This window comes from Aulostomus chinensis, chromosome 1 (assembly GCF_037954235.1).
Source record: "Aulostomus chinensis isolate RoL2024-O1b breed Wild chromosome 1, RoL_Achi_v1.0, whole genome shotgun sequence".
Classification (NCBI taxonomy): Eukaryota; Metazoa; Chordata; class Actinopteri; order Syngnathiformes; family Aulostomidae; genus Aulostomus; species Aulostomus chinensis.
In genome coordinates, this window is record NC_141320.1 from 59,936,461 (window position 1) to 59,957,329 (window position 20,869).

A 20,869-nucleotide genomic window follows, 5' to 3' on the forward strand; every position below is an offset into this window, starting at 1 on the left:
CTGTGATTCTCAAACTGAGCTCCCTCATGTGGTACATGGAGGAATTGCAGTTTTTTTTCAGAAATAAAATATCGAGAACATTTTAGATTAAAGAATACAGTCAAAACAGAACATAACTTTTAATGAAAGTGCTTAAATCGGATTTCAATGTTTTTCCTTGTGATTTTTTTTGTTGTTTTTTTGTGTTGCGTCAGACCGATACGCGGTCACGTTCATTTACGTTACGCGCGCAGCCGGAGCGTCAACGGCACCTGCTGCTGCTAATGTTAGCATGAGGGAGGGTCGGTGAGGAGCTCCGACTCCAGGTAGCTCCGGTCTGGGTTCAGGTGGGCTGAGGAAGAGAGTCTATGAGGAGAAGTTTCAGCAGTGACTTTAGTAAACCAGAACCTAAGACGGAACCTTCGAACCGAACACCCAGGCCTGAAACAGAGTCCACCCCGTCACGGACGAGCCAGAACTCTCCACCTCCACGGCTACGGCCTCTTCAGAGTCACCAGAGCCAGCGCTGTCCCCTCATTGACGGTAAGACGCATTCTGATGCGGGTCAGTCTGAAACTTCCCGTTGCGGGTCTCGGTCGCGTAGCAACCGTGCGCGCGTTTCAACGCTGTTTCACCGTGCATGAGCAACAAACATTGCATCATATGTGTTTGAACCTGTACTGAATGGACGTAGTGTGTACTGAGGCAGTACTGAGTGTGTACTGTGTCCTGTGTCCTCCTGATTGGATGATGAGGGTCTCTTGCGTCATCAATCGGTTTCGGTGGACTTCACCAAGCAAGGAGAGACGTAAGAGTAAAATAGTTTATTGTATCAGTAAAGATCAACAGAAGGCACACATACAGTATGTGAGGGTCGACGTCACACCAGTGTCATTAATCATCTAACCTCCAAAATATACCGTTACACCCACCTCAGACCGCTAGGACTCAGTGGGAGAATATTGGAGGGGTGTGGGCGATGCACACTAGCAGGCGGAACTCTGCAGCTCGCACGACGTCAAGCAAAGGAAGCCTCTTTTTTTGTTGGGTTTTTTTTTTAGCAAAAATATATTCAGTATAGAATTATACAGCTTTTTTTTTCTTTTCCTACACATCCAAGCAGATCAACTATACAAAAAGAAAGCAGAAAAAAACTATCAAGGTACAATTACTGGTGAGGCGTTGGTAAGAAAAGTCCATGCTTGATTGAAGCATAAGTAGTGGCAGTATTACAGAATCAAAAATAGAAGCAGTACTTTTGTCATAAAACAGTTATAGGAAAACTTACAAGTCCATTTAATGCCAAAAATATCAGCTTTGAGGACACACACCAAAAAAAGAAATTTCAATATACATGTTGACTAAAGACATCTGGAAAATACAAGTGTGTCCCTTTCAAGCTGGAAAAGGTTTACTCCCCCAATAATCAATTAGAAGTCAATTAATAAAGGAGTGCCATGGCTTGCAAATCATATATATATATATATATATATATATATATATATATGATGTTGTTTTTTTGGTTGAAACACAGATCCCAGAGTTTACACGTGCGAGTACGACAGCAACAGCCATGCAGGTTATGAGTTAGAGCCACCGGGACGGCAAAAATATAGCATAGAAGATGCTATCAAGTCAAAGAAAAAGAGTGTGAGTAAAAAAAAACCTTCAAACAAAACAAATCTTCAAATAAATCTATGTAACATCACGGGGTTAAAATTTCGAGTGAAACTGTGATTTATTTTTTTAATTTTTTTGTTTGTTTGGTCATAAAATTCTTAAGAAATCAACTTTTTGAAACATCATAAGCTGACAGAAATATTCATATTGACATCGTTGTTTTCCAGCAGTGGCTCTCTAGAATAAGAGTTTTGAACTGCACTGTTGCTAAGGAAGTGAGTTCAAATTACTAAACACCCCCCCCCCCCCCCCCCCCCAAAAAAAGAGGAAAAAGTCTGGCTCGTAAAGCAAAGCTGTTCTGTTACATGTGAGCACATTTGGAAAAACACTGAGTCTTTCCAGGTTGATTCTCTCCAGCTGCTGGGGTCTAGTACAGGTAGCTGTCGGGGAAGGGCAGACCCTGGATGCACTGCTCCCCCCCCTCAGCCAGGTAAGGACCCTCCTCCTCGTAGCTGGGCAGCGGGTGGCCTTCCTCCTCGCTGGAGGGTGGGACGGCGTCCGGATCGGCCTTCAGGCTCGGCCTTTGGTTGTCGGGGAACGCCAGGGAGAAGAGCGCCTCGGGGTTGCATACGAACTTGTAGACGTACCTTTCACCGGCAACCTGCAGGACGGACCAATCAGAGGAGAGAAGCTTTTAGGACCAAAACGAAATTAACAGCTTCTTTATTTTTTTGGGGGGGGATGTTGCGTGTTGTCTTCACCTTCTGCATGATGCCCTTCTCGTAGTAGTACCTCAGTGAGCGGCTCAGCTTGTCGTAGTTCATAGCCGGCCGATTCTTCTGGATTCCCCAGAGTCGAGCCACCTGCACCGACCAAGCCGGTTTAAGTTTGGTTTTCTCAAAGTATCTCGTGCCTACGGAAGCCTGGAGTGGCCATCGAGAGTTAAGGATATAATTTCCCGTCTCACCTCTTCCGGATCGATCAGTTTGAACTCCATGTTGCGTCCCGTCCACACAATCAGGTGACTGTTTGCCGGGTTGTCCAGCAGCGTGAGCAGGAACTGCCAGAGTTGCAGGGATCCGCGGCGCTGGTACGGTAGACCCTCCTGCTTGACTTTGCCTGCTTAATAGAACATAAAGAGTTCACTTCTAACCATATATGGTAAAAAAGGAAGCACCACTTCTTCCTCCACGTCATCATATTAGCAGGATTACCTTCCAGTCTGTCTGGAACAACGCAGGTATCATCGTAGTACACATGTGGCTCTCGCTCACGACTGTATCCTGCAGGGGAGAAGATGTTACTGGAACGTACAAACACACACACACACACATACACACATTTCAGAGCTAACACACTCACCAGTGTTGTTGTTCTGGTACAAGGGTGCAGCTTTCCCAAAAGATGATGATTGACAGGTCTGAACATCTGGAAGACACAGGTGTGACGTGTGACTAAAAAAGCTTCACCCCAACATATCAAGCATCAAGTGTCACATGATACACACCTGAGTCGAAGCTATAGTCTCGCGGTTCCTGTTTGATGGTCACATGGTTGAAGGGGGTCTGTGGCCCAGCTATAGATTGACGTGGTCCTGGATCTGGGTATTGAGGATCCACCAGCTCCTGTTTGCACACTCGGGATCCATGGTGGACCAGAGGCTCTGAGAGGTGTCGGTGGTAAAGGGGGCGGCCGTCGCGGCTGGAGGAGGGGTAGGGCGCGTTAGCCGGCTTCTCCGGGGGGAGGAAGGACAAGCAGGGCTCGGACATCTGCCGCTGAAACCTGACAGGCAGCGGGGGGGTTAAAGGTCGCCGGCGTTCAGGTACACTGATTTGAGAGTTTCAGTGAGAGCTCACCTCTGTTCTGAGCTGAAGGATCCAGGAGGGCAGCTGAGAGGGGGGCGCGGCAGGGCAAACCGCTGGCTCTGATTGGCCCGTGGGATGCTGTGATGGTGGTGGGCGGGACTAAGGCAGTTATTCATCAGTTGCGGGTTGGATGGTTGTAACTGCCTCTGTAAAGGTGGGGGTCCAGCAGGATGGGAGGGGGCTGTAGCCACGCCGGTGAGCCCGGCCGGTTTGGTGTCACAGGCACTGAGGAGGGAAGAGAGGCAGCTGTGAAGTGTCTGCAGGTTCATCCCAAAACCTGAACCCACCTACATGAACAGAGGTGGTACCTGTAACTGTAAAGGCACATGTCAGCGCGAGGGGTCCTGCAGGGGGACAGGTCTTTGGACTGTCTGGGCTCACGCTTCACTTTGCTGAGAGGCGGTCCGTGAAACATCACTGCAGACACACACACACACACACACACACACACAAATTTAGGAAGAGCAGAACAAAATCCGAGACATTTATGAATTTTCACAACAGAAATGGAAATATTTGCAAAAGTATTCCAAATAATGTTTTTCCTTCTTACATATTTTTTTCCCAGAGAAATTTGAGAGAAAAGAAATGTAAAGAAAGTGAAACCCCCCCCCCCTCTCTCCTTAATGGTTTCTTCCTTGACTTTGGCTCCTCCCCTCTCGTGCTAACTCTTTTGAAAATTGTTGCTGCAGCTTCGGTTTATTCCTGCTGACACACTGACCATAAACCACAACCTCCTTCTCGGAATAGAGATTACATTTAGAGATGAAACTCTCCCGCAGTGACGAAAGCCGACTTAAAAAAAACAACCTTTGCGTGTTCAATTTTTAGAGCCTTTTTTGTGCGTCTTTGAAAATAATTCTAATTCGTGGCCCTTAACATTTGCGTGTCGTCGCCTTTATCCGTGCAGGTTTCGTTGTTTCAGATTTTTTTTTTCCCCCACCCTCAAGAAAACTTGAATTAATTTTTGAATAAAAAGTCAAACTAAAAAGTATCTGGTCCACCTCGTCCTCTCCTCAGTGCCCAGCTGTCCTCGCTTCACCTGTAAGTCACACTCACTGCTCGAGAGAGAGAGAGAGAGCGAGCGAGCGAGCAAGCGAGCGCTATTTGATCGACGCCCTCCTCTAATCTGCATCGATGCTGCTCATGTTTCCCTGCGTGATGCAATCACTGCCACCTTTAATGTCTCAGCCTGATGAAGCAGCTGTCAAACTGCAATAAATACATGCAGTACGTGCCCGGACCGTGTTCAGGCCTTATCAGTGACATCCTGGCGCTTTTGAAAAAAAAAAAAAGAAAAAAAAAGGTACAGGTAGACTTCCTGGAGGTCATTTTTATGACCTCCCATTTCCTGTGATGAGATATCATTTGTTTTTATTATTCTCCAGCGCTCTCTCTCTCTCCCACTTGACACTGCCTCAGTGTGTAGGAACAATGTCATTATGAAAGCCTGAATAAAGAATGCATGTTCCACCTTCCACCCCCCCGCCCCCCCCACTGCCACTCTGAGCGTGCTCTATAAATATTAGAGAAGCTACTCACAGTTATTGGACTGGAAATCTGGGACAAACTGCTCGTCATCAGGAACCTGAGCTGTTGAGGGTGGGGGGAAAAAAACACACACAAAAAAAACCAAACAGAAAATCTCATTCAATATTCAACCTCATATTGAACACCAACATGTCCCCTTCCTTTCCCACAATGCAACAGGACCACTTTCAGCTCACCTTCTGCGATCCATATCTCCTGAAGCTGGCTCAGATCTTGAAACAGTTCTGCAAAGGAGTTACGAAATTGTCTTAACTCGTTCAAAATACTAAGCCTGCAAGTAGTTTTGAAATAAATATGGAATGTAATTGAAGTGTTAAAACTGTAATATCAAGACATTTGTCAAATGACTTATTAATTTTTAATCCATGCAGAAGAGTCTCTTTGCACTTGTGTTTTCATAAAATATCGTTGGAGTATATTTAAAAAGATCTAAATGTTCCGAAATAACCCTTTGACTCGAAGTAGTAGGTCATTACGTTGGGCTTTACTTCATATATTTTGTCATTTCTAATGACAGTAAATTACTAATAGATACCAGAGTTTTGTCATAATAAACCCACCCTCTGTGTCCTGAGCCAGTCCTGTGTCCGTGAACTTCCTCTTCCTGTCGCTGAGACATCTCTCCGCTTCCCCTCTGTTACATTCCTGCATCACAAATTCAAACGCTTGTTTTTGAAATTTGGACCAGAGTTATTCAGATAACTTAAAATATGGTTCAAAAATATCAAACCTACACTCTCTGGAGCCAAAAAGGGGACCTGCTGGTCATAAAAGCCATCCATGTTGGAGGAGTCTTCACCCTGTTGAAGCAAAGAAAAGCGTAACACCAGTTAATTCACATCCGCAGATATCGAGTCATCAAATTACTTCCTATCAATGTTGGCACCCTTTACCCTCCATATCGTCACATTTATGTGCCATGTGTGTTTTTCCAGTCTCCATGACCCCACGAGGGAGCTTTACAGAGGCTGTAAAAGTGCTGCCGTCAGTGGCAGCGTAATAGCGACTATTCACTGTGAATGCCAGCGGCAGGAGTCTTCAAAGAATGAATAGTTAAATGGAGATAAACAAAAAGCAGCTGCAGGGGCCAATAAAAACATGACGTCTTTTTCCTCCCACCGGCTCGCATGCTGGGTGGACTTGTGTGCGAAGCTAATCGTCTTTAGCGTATATTTTTTTCAAGTGTCAGCAGAGCGAGAAAACAAAATTACAGTCACGTAAAGCTTTACAGCTAATGAATGTTAGCACCGAAGCGACTGGAGGATGATTCATGGAAGAGCTTTGATGGAAACTGTATCTGGAGGAAGCACCTGATTAGCTTAGCTTAGCAATAAGATTAGAAACTGCTAGCCTAGCATTGCTTTCAGATCAAGAGGAAAAATATTCAAGCCTAGCATTGCTTTCAGATCAAGAGGAAAAATATTCAACTTAAAAGCAACTCAAAACCTCTTTAAGTTTCTATTTTATAATGATTAACTATTAGTTTATAGGTAGTGGACTGACAGTTGTGAGTTGTTTCATTAGAAAGTGTCAGGCGAGCTGTAGTCCCTTTTCAGCCTCCATGCTAGGTTATGCTACGCTAAGCATCTCCAAATGCCTCTTTAAGAAGACAAACATTCAACACAGGAAATAGATTTTAACTCCTAAAATCATCAAAACTGGTGCTGCGACTAAGGATTTATTTCATTATTGCTTAACGTGCAAACATTTTTCCTTCGCTTTTTTTTTTTCTTTCTTTTTTTGCAAGAAACTCCCGTTTTTAATTTCCCAGAATGAAACTTCCAGGCTTTGTGTTTCTTAATATGTTGAATTCACCGTTCAAAACTCCAGAAAACATGTTCAATATCGTGTTTGACAAAGAACAGCATTGTATTCGCTCATCGGAGAAGAGGAATCCTGCATTAAAAAGTTGGTCCATGAATATTCCTCGTCATGGCACCGCATGTGTGTGAACAGTTATGAGAAAATAAGAGCATGTAAATACACAAAAAAAAGTCAGCCCAACTATTTCACTTATCAAAAACAGGTGCCATTGTGGTTCCAATCAATCATGAAAAATCCCATATAGACTTTAGGAATATGATTGAAGACAGCGACCGACTTTCAGTGTACATTTTTGGAACTACGCTCCATTACTAAGCTCTGACACGCAAAAACACATTTTACGCAACAGATGTTGGGTCTTGTAGGAAGTTAAAAAAAAAAAAAAAAGTTAGGTGGTAATTAACTCCCTGTTCCCTCGTAGTTAATGATTTATAATTACCCACCGTCTGAGTGCAGCGGGCTTCCGTAGATAAACAACTACTTTTGTTTGACGAGCCTCGTGTTAATTATGATTAAAACTGTCGCGTCAGTTGTGTACAGACACTGAGATAATCACATGATTGTTACTCACCCCCCCCCCCCCCAACCCAGCCGCCGACTATAAACAACGCCTTTTAAATTGCGAGATTTGTGAATGGAGTTTGGCGTGACGCACAAGAGAAAGAGCAGCAGTGGGACCTCCTTGTTTTTCTCAATGGAGTGAAACTTGATTCCAGCAGCAGCAGGAGGAGGAGGAGGAGGAGGGGGGTGTGGGGTGGGGGGGCATTTCACCATTGAGAAAATTTACCAGCGAGCACAGAGAAATATTCACGATGCTAAGACACCACAAAGGCAGCTGCTGCGGACGGAAACGGGGCTCCGCAGCGCTGACAGACGCGGGGGAAATGGACGCAGCGATGCTTCTGGCTTTCAGAAAATGGCGTTCGCCTCTTAACCCTTATCTGCTCCGCTCGCTGCCACCCAACACACCGCCAACACGAAGCAAGGAAAGCATCACAAAACTTTACGTGACAGAATAATAATGCAGGACTCACTCGGTAGGTGAAGTTTGTTGGCAGTGTAGAAATGAACCCGACGCAGGTTTCTCTCCCTACATCCCCTGCAGATCCCTCGAATAAAAAAAAAACAAAAAAATCGCCTGTGGATTTTTCTCAATGAGGAGCTCTGAAACGGTGCGTCAGTTCCATTGGCTAGATCCCGCGTCACTCAAATGATGAGCCAATCCGCTTTGAGAGTGCCCTGACGCCCGTCCCTGTTGTTTTTATGAATGGCTGCGTTTCATTCATGGAGCCAGAGTTCTCTTAAAGGGCCAGACTACCGATCCGTTACATAATCAAACAATAAAAAGTGGGTAAATACAAGTTTATGAATGATTAAATACATTAACCTGTCAGCGTTAATGTTCGTAAAAGTTACAGAAAATCAATCGAATAACTTACCAACATTAATGCAAACAGAATTTTAAGTACAAACGTCATTTATCTGAGCAAATCTGAGGATTTTAGATAGATAAATAGATCTTTATTGACATTGTATATAAATACGCTATGGAATTTTGCTTAGAGCAATCCCAGGCAGCAGCACAGAGTATTAGTTGAAAATATAAATGGTACACACATCAAACAACAAGCACATATCCCACATACACACACAGTAAAATGACTCAAACACTATTTTCTCTATTACTATGAAATTAAATGGTTCATAAAAAGCCGTCAGTATTCTGGAGTGAGCTGGATCACATGACGTGTGTTTGCGTTTTCTAGTTGAGGCACTGAATTTTATTTTTTTAAATTTTTTTTTTGGATAACAAATGAAGTGGGGAGGTTAGATCATATGATGAATAATCATTTAATCAAAGTCTACGGCATCAGTGAAAACCCATTTATTCTGAAAGCTGCATTTAATTGGATGTGCTTGGACATTAAATTCACGCTTTCATTTTTTTTTTTTTTTAATCTTTTCAAAGGATCTCAAAGGGTCATGAGACTTTTGCTGCAGCGTAGACGAACCGCAACCTCTGCCGAGACCCTGTTACATCGATTTAATCCGACTTCACACATGAATGTGTATAAATCCAGTTGTCTCGGGGGGGGGGGGGGGGGGGGGGGGCGGAACAGCTTCCTTGCTTTTTATTCCACTTTGATGTAATTCTACATCATTAGCAGTTGCACAGACAGATTGTGTGTGTGTGTGTGTGTGTGTGTGTGTGTGTGTGTGTGTGTGTGTGTGTGTGTGTGTGACCTGATAATGAGTTCAATTTGGTATTTTCACAGGAAGTCGTTGAGGGTTAGTGTATGGAAAGAGGGTGGGGGAAAAAAAAAGATAAATAGTGGAAGAAGAGTACGTCAAGTTCCAACAGACATCCCAATGACCCACATTACTTCTCGAGCCCAGCTTTGAACCGGCCCATGAGCAGACTCCTTTCTCCTTGTGACCATGTCTTATGACCTCAGACTCTTTCCAGGAGGAGTATTTTTTTTGTTTTTTGTTTTAGTTTTCTTTTTTTCTGGGTGCAGAGATTGTTTGTGTTCTACTTAGAAAGTGCTTGATCAGCGTCGGCGGAGGGGGGGGGGGGGGGGGGGGGGGGTGCCAGAACGGATCTGTGTGTGTGGTAAAAGTCTCTAGTTCAAACATCAGCTGAGCTCAGCAGTTCAGTTACTGATTTGCAATGTCTCCTGTTTACTGAGCCGTCACGTGTCTACTACTGTGTGGATATCACATTATTGAGATTTATTCCTGTATTTTGACACGTCAGCGCTTGCGATATGATATCCTGTGGCAGGAAATGACCCGCTGCTCTCTTTTTAGCTTAGAATGCATCTGCACGTTTTGTTCATGCTAATTTTTTGTTTTTAATTTTTTTTTAGCAGTGGCTTGCTTTCTGCATCATGTCATGGTTTTACCTGCAGGCTTTTAATCATGGCAATTACTGTATATGACAAAAATGACCCTTTTAAACAATGTTGGACTGCATTCCAACAAGATTTTACACCGAAATGCGAGCTATGTGATAAGCAAAGAAACAAAAGCAGAATTATCTTCTAGCTTGGATAAATTGGACTTTAAGTAACCAGTTCTCATTATCTGATGACTAAAGTTAACTTAAATCTTTGAAAGATACACAATCAATGAGACCAAGAGTTTGTAAAGAGGTTCCTCTGACTTCTTAATGTGACTTTATGATTAATTTCCACAAATAATTCAGGTTTGACATTACGTTAGGTGCTGTCCTGCGTAATGACGCTCTCGGACCATCGGGTGGCGCTCGTGCCTCATCATGCAAACTGTGTTTGCCTGCCAGTTTAGTAGGAACACCTTGTTAGAGTAGTGCATCCCTGCTGGAAAGAATGCCTCTATGAGGAAGATTTAATTGTTTAGTTTTTATTAAATCTGTCTGAGAGAAGAGTTGAGTACCAGCCACACTATCGTGTGTGTGTGTGTGTGTGTGTGTGTGTGTGTGTGTGTGTGTCCTACAGTAGCAGGAGATGTCACTGAGGCAGTTTTGAGTAGGCTGGCACGTCTGTCTGCCTCCCCGAGGGCAGGTTTTGTTACAGATGTGATCAGGAACGTCTCGATGTTGTCAGGGTTTGGAAATCATGGTGTCTGAGCAAGGGTGTGAAAGTAGGAGAGTATGGAGTCAGGAAGTCGTCAGTTAACCCCTCACTATGCACCTGGTTGGTTTTAGTTGATGTCGCATTGAAGATAGAAGTCAAGAGTGCTTTGACCTTTGAGTGATGAAGTTAATTTCAACAGTCAGTTCCTGGGCTTCAGCTGTGGTGCTGTTACTGGTTTTTCGCTGATTTTCCAGGCCGGTCTCTGCATTGGTTTGACGAGTGTCAATAACGAGGATCATACCATCTGTCTGATGACTTATTCAGACTCCAATTTTGAAAAATCATCAAATTATTTCTCGTCCATGCATCAGCTGGACAGTAGCGGACAGCTCTTTGTCCTGCTGTCTCTGGCACCGGCAGCCGTCTAAGAACAATGGCGACCCGGGGCCCCTGTACAATCCTCCTGAATCATCACAGTGCTTGTTCAGCCCTTTTGGTTCTGGACTTTACTGTCCGCCACCAGGTGTTAACACATGGAAACGCTAAGACCTGAATCAGAGCATCCAGGTTAGAGGGTGGGAAACATCACTACAGTAAAAGTGATGGACATTGATGTCATATGGTCGTTACTTCCTGGAAACTGTCAGCATGTTCCTGCTTCCTAGAGGATCACCCGTTTGAGAGTTCCTGCTGCGCTTGATCACATGACCTTTGGACCAGCTGCATGGCCTAAAGGTTCAGTGTTTGAAAATGAGAATATTCTTGCTCCCTGGAGGATGAATCATCATCATTTTTAGGTATCTTAGCTGCATGAGCAGCTTCTCCCTCTAAAGCTTCAATGAGCTTCTTCTCCCTTGTGAACGTTCTCGAGAAATGACATCACACCCAGTCGGCTGACATTTGCCTACATATTTATTTGCAGGGGAAGTTCAAGTTGGGAGAAACAGGAAATGATGTGGTTTAAAAGTCCACCACGCGTCTAATTGAGCCAACAGCAGGGTGAAGAGCCCCCCACTCTGCGTGCCGTCTGTATTCACCCTTCTCCAGCAGGTATTGGCGCCCCCTGTAGTTCGGGTGCTCGTAGAACACCCAGAATCCGTCTTGGACGTGAGCTGAGTGAACGTCACGGTAACGCCAACGGTCCTGCAGGTTGGGCAGATCCTCGCTGAACTCCATCATCTGACCGGTGAAGTCTGGACGTTCATAGATGCGGATCCTGTGCCTGCTGGGTGCCTGGCACATGGAGAGGAAGAAGTCAGATGAAAGGTTGATGGAAATCCTCCTAAATCTGCTAAATGCTGGAGGTTAGGAGAGAGGCAGTAAGGGTTTCCTGTCACCGCACTGATGCCCATGAGATGCGGTGTGTTGGACAAGTCTGAGAATACACACGAGTACCACTGCTCCGTAGTACTACTTGTGGTCAAAATCTAAACATTGTGCCTTCAGTTTGCGTCAGCTGACAAGTTTATGTCCTCCTTGTGCTCTCGGTTCGGTTGTTTTCAGTTCTCTGTGCCCTCTGATGGTTTGCAAAACAACCCTGCATCATGTAATTTTCTCCAAACCGGCTGTAACTCAGAAATATTCTGACAAATCAACCTGGCAGACTCCCCCAAAAAAACGAAACTCCTCACAGCCTCTCTTTTTCATGAACTTACGTGTCTGATAAGGCGACAGGAACGGATGGTGTCATTGAAGCCGTTCCAGCTCTGGTAGTTGGGGTACTCTCCCTGCATGAGCACATACTGGTAGCCCATGTACTGGGGTCTCTCATAGATCACCCAGGTTCCACCGTCCACACGGATGGAGTTGCAGCGGCTGAAGTGGGAACTGAGCTCAGGACAGTCACTGCTGCATTCGAAGTAACGGCCCTGGAAGTTCTTGTCCTCGTAGAAGAAGATCTGAATGAAGGAAGTAAAAACAAGAAGTACCGCCGCCGCTGCTGCAAATGAGCAGTACTATGTAAAGCAGTAACGCCTGCACAAGCATACATATTCCAATAGAAACTGACACACAAGGGACCCCCATACATGTCCAGTTTGAGAGAATCTACTCTCCAAGGGACTGAAAAGAGGGAATCTGCCACCAGGTGGCCAAACAAATTAATGCAGCTTAAAGATATTTGCTGTTTTACAGCAGGAAAAAAAAAACTGCTACTATTTACAGGCAAATTTATGTTAAAAAGTATGAAATCCTAATTGTGCTCAGTAAATGTAACCAGATTTTGTAGTAAAAAAAAAAAAAAAAAGGTGCACGTCACCAGCCTGAAGAGGTGCAGGGTCCCTGGTACTCACCTTCCCTGTGCGCTCCATAATCACTCGCTGTTCCTCTTCACCCAATCAAATCAAAACCCTGCATTCACGCTGCCTTTCCGATGCTCCACTTTTATATAAAGGCTGATGAAATGCATTGCCAGTGGAACGATTGTCATTCAAATGAGCTCCCCATTAACTTTGCCACATTAGCTGATGCTGCAATTGTTCTAAATCACGAGGCCTTTATACGTGTTGATACAGAAATGTCGACTGAATGCTGTTGGACACTAGAAAAAAGATTGTTTTTTTGTTTTGTTTGTTTGTTTTTTTGGTGGGCAGGGTTAAGATTGATTACATCCAACAATGTTGTTATCAAGGGTTTCTGTCGCAGTAAATACCCTCATCTCACCTCCCACGCCTCATCTTTTCTAGTTTCTGTCGTCAAAGCGGTGGATCCTCATCTGAAAGCGTCAGCTACAGGAAGGGGGGGAAAATACAGGAAGAAATGGGACTGATGCTGATTGTCACAGTCACGCTGGAGTCTGAGCTGTACACACCTTCAGCTCAGGACCTCCTTTCTACTGGAAATGCAAGTTGAAAAAAAAAAAAACCTTACATGTCAAATATCCGAATCATTTTCCTTGAAATAATCATAGCTTGCGTCTTCCATTCCTCACGCTCTCTCTTGTCATGTCGAGGGAAGCGAAGATGAGACGCTGCCGGTTCAGCGTGCAAATGTGAGCGTTTTTCGGACGGTGGAAAGCCGAGCGAAGACAACAGGCAACAATAGCACGTGTTTTTGTATCAGCTCTTTATTACTTTGGTTCCTCTAGGAAGCACTGGCGCCCCCTGTAGCTCTAACAGTCATTCAACACCTTGCAGTAGAGGATCTCAGGACCCTCCAACCGCCCTTCAAGTTGGGGTGCAAAAGAAAAATGATGAAGTGGGAGGGAGGAAAAAAAAAACTTCCACGGGATGCTGAAAATATTTGATTTGAAACCAGTGAAAGCAGACACGAGGCTTAAGTTGTTTTGTAGCATTTTCCAGCAATGCAAAGGCTGCAATTTAGAATTCTCTGACTTAGTCTACAGTCACCTGGGACCGGGTAGTTTCATAGATTTCCCAGAATCCTCCCCTCAATACGTTGGAGCTTTACCAGAGTTGTCGTCTCACTTCTGGAACTGACCCTGGAACAGCTCTCGTGTTCGTTGGGGACCCTGATTGTTGAATGGGTGGGGCAATTGCTGAGACAACCTGTGAAATGTACCTTTAAGAAGGCTTAATGGTTCATAACCGCACGCAATCTTCCTCCTGGAATTCTCTTGAGGGAGGACAATGAAGCCACACACATGCTTTGCTTTGTTCCCACTGGATTATTCAATCAGCGATTCTAATATTTATCCAGGCTTATCACATTGTTCCGAAGCAGCCGGATCCCGATTTCCTACACAATGCAAATGCAAAGTGCAAAGCCGCAGGGTGCAGCAGAGCGTGCTGACAAAAACAAGAGCAGCGCAGGGACGTTGGGGTTTGATATGAAACGCTTTGAGCTGAGTCAGTGACACAACTCACTGAAGGGAGGAAGGCTCCAGAGACCAGGAACCACTGAATGAAGGCTTTAGGGTTTTTTTTTTTTTTTTCTGTTTTGTTTTGTTTTTTTAATCCGAAATTGTCAATAAAATCTCAACGTTCAATGGTTTTGTCCGGGATTACATTCCCAAGAGAACGACTTCTTTGGGTCGTTCCATTTGAACAAGGAGTGGGAGGACCCTAAAGGCGACTGTGCACATTCACGCTCCTCAGAAGATGAACCCTCTCCTATTTAGGAGCTACTTTTACCTTCTTTTGCAGAAGATTTGATTTCAAACCATAAATGATTTGATATTTAACTGCTCGTTTTTGTTTGACTTTCCGCTGAGATCACGAGAAGATCATATTTGAGTCACGGTGCCATGAAATTGTGTCATTGTTTCACAAAGGATCATACTGAACACAGGAGTCTGCTTCATTCATTTATTGATCATTCACATCACTTCCTGTTTAAAACTCTGTGATCCTGCGGAAGGAGCCGACTCCAGGCGAAGACGCCCCCCAGTCGCTGTGCTGCCTGTACTCGCCTTGCTCCAAGAGGTACTGGTGCCCCCTGTAGTTGGGGAGGTCATAGAACACCCAGGCTCCATCTGTCACCACGCAGGAGTACGCCTCCCGTAGCTTGTAGGTGTCGTACACCGAAGGACAGTCGTCAGAACACTCCCACATTTGACCGCCGAAGTTCGGCCTCTCGTATAGCCTCAGCTTCCAGGCGCTGCCGTAGACCTGGAGACAGAACACACCATGAATGGAGCTCCCGGTGCCGCAGATGTCGCAAAAGCCGGACGCGTTTGTGAGGTCTTTACGCTGCTTCTGCACCTGTCATGCAAGAGAAGCTTCACGAGAACCAAAACAGGACCCGTGAGAGGCGCTAAAGCGCGCCGTCGAGCTGGTGGGGACTCTCGACGATGATTCTCTTTCGTTGGTATGCAACGAAATCTTCTTGCCAAACTTCTCAGCAAACTAGGCTGAAAAAGTGTGCCAAAAATGCCTGCTCCTGTCTGCTTGTACAGCCTGTTGGCAGCGTTCACACAGCTTGGTCCGTTGCCCTTTGCATTCCTGCCCCGCTGCCCGCTGCCCAAACCTGTTTCCCAACACTCCTCTGTAACCACACCTAAAACGTATTCGGTACGAACGCTCGACAACCTGAACGAGGACCTCTTACATTCTTTATGGCGCGGCAGGACTTGACGCTATCGCTGAAGGCCATCCACTGCTGGTTATCGCCGTACTCCCCCGGACTGAGGATGTACTGGAAGCCCTTGTAATTGGGCCTCTCATAGATCACCCACACGCCGCTCTCTACCCGGATGGAGTTGCAGCGGTTGAAGTATGTGTGCAGGTCGGCGCAGTCGCTGCTGCAGTTGTAGCAGCGACCCTGGAATTTCTTCTCCTCGTAAAACGTGATCTGTAGCAGAGGTAAGAAGTGAGATGAGCTTCACTTACAGAACATTTGATGGAGTTGAATGTCCTAAAACCAAACTCTGGCTCTATCTTACCTTCCCCATTATGATGCACTGTAGACCTCATTCTTTGCTGCAGCCCCATCAAAGTATTTATTGATAAACCGAATGTGCAGAGTGTGGCAAGTCTTTGATACCCAAATGAGGTAGATTTACATATCAGCAAAATGGCTTGGTGCAGTTTGATGTGCCTTTGTTCCAGTCTGATGATGAGCGCGTATCAAACACATGCTGGAACAGTGAAGGCAGAGGTGGAAGCCGGTGGGAATTAAAAAAAAAAAAAAAAAAAGATTTAGCAAAACCGTATCGCCTCCGACTGGAATAATGAGATTTAATCGCTTGGAGCAAAGATATTAGATACAACATCTGATGGTTGGTTTGTATTTTTGAGGGGGGGAGGGGAAAAAAGGTCTGATTGAAGGAAAAAGGAGGTCCTGCATGGTGCAAAGCTTCTTTTTTTTTTTTTTTTTTTTTCTTTTTTTAGCTCCGGGACGCAAGAAACTTCTCTTCAAAACTGATTTGCTGCAATGCAACAAACCTCGTCACAGACAGAAAAGAAACACAACCCAGGATAAAAAAAAAAAGAAAGAAAGAATAAAATGGCATCTGTTGTACAGTATTGATTGTTTTTAGGGATTCGGTGAAGGAGGCTGAGGTCTCTAGTTTGTAGCCTTGAGAATCAGAAAAAAAAATTAACTTAGCATCGACTTTATGTTCATTTTTCTCTTCTTTTCATTAAAAACCTCGATATTTTAAAAAAAAAAATAATTTTGAAATGCATAAAGACTGCACAGGATTGTTTGTTTTTGTGCACCGACACTTTTTTTAATCAGTTTACTTGGAGCTGTGCTCAGCAATGATGGGGTCACTTCCCTTTTTTTTTCCTCCTCAACTCTTGACCCGATCTAATTTCCCTGTTTGTTTTCATTTTATTCATAGTTTTGCAGTAAGAAAGGATGTCTTTTCTCAGCCGAACCATCATTCAAACGTGACCGCCCCCCCCCCCCCGCCGCCCCCCCCCAAAAAATGTGAAAATTACCGCAAACCTCCTCAAGAACCATCTTGTCATCTCTGTCTTATTGAGCGTACGAAGACGCCGCGCATTCCCACTGCTACTAAAACTCGATGCATGCTGGGAAGTCTTCTGATACGTCGTGGTTTCGATTAAAAAAAAAAAAAAAAAAAAAAGTCACACTCAACTTCCAGAGATACGAGTCAGGTTTGTCGTCAAAGTTCTGATTAGTCACCTCCTGTGCTATCCTCCGTGCCTGGAACACATCACTCCCAAACCCAGTGAGATCCAGAAAACACACTTTAACAGTTCAAAAACTACGTCACTGAGTACTTTTAGAAGTACAGCGTAAAACAAGGCGTGCACTCACGTCTCCGCCGTGAAGTTTTTCTGGATATGTTTGAGAAAATGTGACGATCAGCCCGAAGCTTGGTGCAGATTTGCCTTGAATTTTTTTGAATTTTTTTGAATTTTTGCGGGATGAAGTCAAAAACCTTGCCGGCGTTGAAGGAATGAAGCTACGACAGAGACAGGGAGGCATCAGAGGTAAATCACTTTCAGCTGACTTTTATTTCATTTTTTTTCCTCCGCGCAGCACACCGCCACTTTTAACAGGATTCCATGATGCGTTTGATGGAGCTGATCCTCATCATGTTGCTCATCCCTGTGTCCTTCAGGTTCCTGTGCTCTCCTGGCCTCACGTACAGCATCCTGCCTCTGTAGTTGGGCTGCTCAAACATCAGCCAGTGGCCGTCGGTGATGTTGCACGACTGGCAGTCGGACATGCGGAAGCGATCCATGATGTTGTCGCAGTCGTCCATCAGCTCGTTCATCTGACCTCCAAAGTTCTCCCGCTCGTAGATCCTCATCCGGAAGGGTCCCCTGTGCTGTAGGTGGGGCGTCAATCATGAATATCACACACGCACACAATCTTTTATAACACACACACAGATAGAAGTTGTACAAAACGGTCGCCATGGTTTCATTTAAGCAGATCATCCTCAGAAACTATGAGTTTGTTCCTTCCATACAGGTGATTAAAAGCTGCAGAAACAAACGTCCCCTCTGCCGTACTTTGTCGTTTAATTTAGCGAAAATCTAGAAATGTCCAGCAGCATTTAAACTTCTCGTACTGAGAGGACGTGTCTTTGCTCTTTTACTCAACTTCTGAACAGGCCTTGTGGAGCACATTCGTACTGGTGCACCCGTGTTATATTTGCACCAGAGTCTGGAGGAATTTCTTTCAACGTAAAGGTCGGCCCACGAGTTGTTTTCAGTGAATGGTATCGATCAAACTCCTCAGGGTGGGTGTCTCGCGACCGACGACGCCTGAGCAGCTTCCATTTGTTCAAGACGGCGATGAAATATCACCGCAAAATGCCAATCAGAGCTTTAAGCGAAGTCAGGATGATAATTTAGTGCACTCTCCTACCGTCTAATGCAGCACTAATGCAAGGCGTGTGTGTGTGTGTGTGTGTGTGTGTGTGTGTGTGTGTGTGTGTGTGTGTGGTCGGCCTACCGAGGGGATCATGCGGGAAGACCTGATGCAGTCGCTGCTGCTAATTCCCATCAGACGCTGGTTGTCTGGATACTCGCCCCTCCGCACCAGCATCTGGTGACCCTTGAAGTTGGGCTTCTCGTAGACCATGAAGAGGCCGCTCTCCACCCTGCAGGAGTTGCACCTGCTCAGGTAGGAGGTCAACTCCGGGCAGTCGTTGCCGGTCTCGTAGGAGCGGCCCTGAAAGTTACGGTCCTCATAGAAGATGATCTGTAAAACAGAAGAGGGGAGAGGGGGTAAAAAAAACAAAAAAACAACAACAACTGTAAATGTTTGAATTTGTGGTAAACCTCTGTCAGGCAGCACTTGAGTCCGCTCACTTACCCTCCCCATGGTCATGATATTTGTGAGCTAATCTCAGACATACAGCTTCGACATCAAGCCTTTTCCCTTTTTATACATTGCCCAGCTATAGCATTTCCACATGGCTTGTGCCGAAAGCCTTGAGTCATCACTCTATATTGTGGCACCCCCAGCACTATAGGGTGAGACTCCTCTGTAGGTCACGTCCTGCTGTACTTATTGTTGATAGAATATTGGCGGGTTATGCTTCCTTTCAGTAAATTCAAATATTTGATTGATTTTTCTTCTGCAGAAATCCACCAGATAACTCCGCCCTTTGTGGCAACACTAAAGGCCTCGGACAAACTGCAAGATGAACTATGGATTCCGCCGAACAACACAGCGTCAGCTGTGTCACGTCGGAAAAGTAAAAAAACAAAACAAAACAAATACAATTAACAAGAGGCCATAAGGGGAGTGTTTTGCTTCTGTGATGACCTGGCATTACCTCCCAAACTGTATTCAATGTACAATAATAGCTATTGAGGGCTGTTGTTGGGGGGGGGGGGGGGGGGTGAAGAAAAAAAGAATGCGGACCCACGTGAACCTTGTGATGAGTCAGGAGGTTTCACACAAAGGTGCGCAAGGTGGTCTGAGGCTGATGCTTATATAAAAGGGGCACTGTGCTGGCATGGTTGCAGCAACTAAAACCGTCACCATGGGCAAGGTAATGTTTATCATGTTTGTATCACGCTGCCGCCAAAGCATCCAAACCCGCAGCTGCAGACTTACGCAGTGCAAAAGGGGGTTTGTCCATCCACAGTTTCCTGCCACACAATAAACCGCTCACGCCTCACGTGCCGCCGGTTTCTTGCAGATCATTTTCTTCGAGGAGAGGAACTACCAGGGTCGCTCCTATGAGTGCAGCAGTGACTGCTCCGACATCCACATGCACCTGAACCGCTGCAACTCCTGCAGGGTGGAAAATGGCTGCTTTGTGGTGTACGACCGACCCAACTTCATGGGGAATCAGATCTTCTTGAGGAGAGGGGAGTACTCAGATATTCAGCGCATGAGCAGCATGATGGGCGTGATGGGAGGAACCATCATGGACACCGTTCGCTCCTGTCGCATGATCCCCATGGTAAGATAACTATCTTGTGGGGGTTTTTGTTTCGGATGCGCTGTGTTTCATACAGTCTTTCGTGTCCTCCTACAGCACAGGGGACAGTTCAGGATGAGGATCTACGAGCAGGAGAACTTCGGAGGCCAGATGCACGAGCTGATGGAGGACTGCGAGTCTCTCCAGGACCGCTTGTATATGTCCGACTGCCAGTCCTGCAACGTGATGGATGGCCACTGGCTGATGTTCGAGCAGCCCAATTTCAGAGGGCGCATGATCTACGTGAGACCAGGAGAGTACAGGAGCCTCAGAGACACAGGATTGAGCACCATGATGAGGATCAGCTCCATCAGACGCATCATGGAAGTGTGCTGATTCACACTGATGAAAAAAGCTGTTGGTCCAAAATAAAAAATAATATTTTGAAGTATCACTTTTGATTTCTTCGCGTGTGGAGTCGAAGCTTTACAATTTAATGGTGCCGTTCTTAGACGTCCAATTAAAGAACAACAACAACAACAACAAAAAATCAATCTTATATGGGAAGTTATTCGATTACTTCCCGCTCTTAATGTCCCGATGAGGGTCCCACCTGACCGAGCCGGTCGTGTAGAGAGCAGAGAATGTCAAGAATGGGACGATGCATGTTTTTGGTCTCAAAAACCTTCATTTTCATTTGCGGAACCTGATTTTTGCTGTCGTTGCCGCTCGTAGCTTCATTGGTACAAGCTGCGCAAACATTTGAATTATGTTCATCCTATTTTATATGCATGTATAATTTTTTTATGTTTTTGGAAGATTCCTAATCATATGTGTGATTTGTTCCAGTTTTTCCAAAATTTTAACAGGCGTTACTGCAAAAGATGTACGAGGCTTCCTGATAAAGTGCTCACCTTAACGTTCAAAATGCACGCTGGCTGAAAAAAAAAAAATCCCAAAATGTGCAAGAAATCTGCTATAAGCTCCTACAGAAAACATTTTTAAAATAAAGGAAATTTCTTTATCATTTTTGTAATTTATTGAACAATGAAACGCTAAATCAGAGCCTGCGAAACGAACTCGCCTGTAAATGAGGCTGCAGTTCCTCCAGTGGCCACTCGGGATTTGCCCTGAAAGGGAGAAATGCGGTGACCTCCGGGTGACACATGCCAAGCAAAAGCGGGAGTCTGCATGTGATGACACGCTACTTCTGT

The 20,869-nt window shown here is 45.1% G+C and overlaps 5 protein-coding genes across 10 annotated transcripts; 1 reads left to right on the plus strand and 4 right to left on the minus strand.

Moving 5' to 3' along the window:
• Nucleotides 1-235: 235 nt before the first annotated feature.
• LOC147272562 (gamma-crystallin M3-like) lies at nucleotides 236-20,166 on the plus strand. 5 transcript variants are annotated; one of them, XM_086188057.1, is made up of 4 exons: nucleotides 236-522; nucleotides 17,391-18,403; nucleotides 19,431-19,697; nucleotides 19,773-20,163. In XM_086188057.1, the coding sequence occupies exons 3-4, from the start codon at nucleotides 19,503-19,505 to the stop codon at nucleotides 20,049-20,051; spliced, it is 474 nt and encodes a 157-aa protein (XP_086044183.1). In that variant the 5' UTR covers nucleotides 236-522; nucleotides 17,391-18,403; nucleotides 19,431-19,502; the 3' UTR covers nucleotides 20,052-20,163. The 5 variants fall into 5 exon arrangements, with proteins under 5 accessions (XP_086044183.1, XP_086044362.1, XP_086044275.1 ...); XM_086188236.1 differs by lacking the exon at nucleotides 236-522 and adding an exon at nucleotides 15,287-15,657; XM_086188149.1 differs by lacking the exon at nucleotides 236-522 and adding an exon at nucleotides 16,738-17,259.
• On the minus strand, nucleotides 1,920-7,978 carry LOC147272563 (ETS translocation variant 5-like). 2 transcript variants are annotated; one of them, XM_086187634.1, is made up of 13 exons: nucleotides 7,874-7,978; nucleotides 5,750-5,815; nucleotides 5,576-5,660; nucleotides 5,192-5,239; nucleotides 5,007-5,057; nucleotides 3,773-3,881; nucleotides 3,456-3,689; nucleotides 3,107-3,381; nucleotides 2,962-3,027; nucleotides 2,814-2,882; nucleotides 2,567-2,718; nucleotides 2,361-2,462; nucleotides 1,920-2,260 (listed from the first exon to the last, which is right to left on the minus strand). In XM_086187634.1, the coding sequence occupies exons 2-13, from the start codon at nucleotides 5,795-5,797 to the stop codon at nucleotides 2,027-2,029; spliced, it is 1,473 nt and encodes a 490-aa protein (XP_086043760.1). In that variant the 5' UTR covers nucleotides 5,798-5,815; nucleotides 7,874-7,978; the 3' UTR covers nucleotides 1,920-2,026. The 2 variants fall into 2 exon arrangements, with proteins under 2 accessions (XP_086043760.1, XP_086043679.1); XM_086187553.1 differs by having other exon boundaries at nucleotides 2,567-2,721.
• Nucleotides 11,298-12,749, minus strand: LOC147272564 (gamma-crystallin M2-like). Its single transcript, XM_086188483.1, has 3 exons — nucleotides 12,688-12,749; nucleotides 12,052-12,294; nucleotides 11,298-11,629 (listed from the first exon to the last, which is right to left on the minus strand). The coding sequence occupies exons 1-3, from the start codon at nucleotides 12,703-12,705 to the stop codon at nucleotides 11,357-11,359; spliced, it is 534 nt and encodes a 177-aa protein (XP_086044609.1). The 5' UTR covers nucleotides 12,706-12,749; the 3' UTR covers nucleotides 11,298-11,356.
• LOC147272565 (gamma-crystallin M2-like) lies at nucleotides 14,654-15,784 on the minus strand. Its single transcript, XM_086188603.1, has 3 exons — nucleotides 15,738-15,784; nucleotides 15,404-15,646; nucleotides 14,654-14,964 (listed from the first exon to the last, which is right to left on the minus strand). Exons 1-3 carry the CDS (start codon nucleotides 15,744-15,746, stop codon nucleotides 14,689-14,691), a joined length of 528 nt encoding a protein of 175 aa, XP_086044729.1. The 5' UTR covers nucleotides 15,747-15,784; the 3' UTR covers nucleotides 14,654-14,688.
• Nucleotides 17,304-18,625, minus strand: LOC147272566 (gamma-crystallin M3-like). The gene is made up of 3 exons (XM_086188991.1): nucleotides 18,596-18,625; nucleotides 18,233-18,481; nucleotides 17,304-17,600 (listed from the first exon to the last, which is right to left on the minus strand). Exons 1-3 carry the CDS (start codon nucleotides 18,608-18,610, stop codon nucleotides 17,322-17,324), a joined length of 543 nt encoding a protein of 180 aa, XP_086045117.1. The 5' UTR covers nucleotides 18,611-18,625; the 3' UTR covers nucleotides 17,304-17,321.
• Nucleotides 20,167-20,869: the final 703 nt, after the last annotated feature.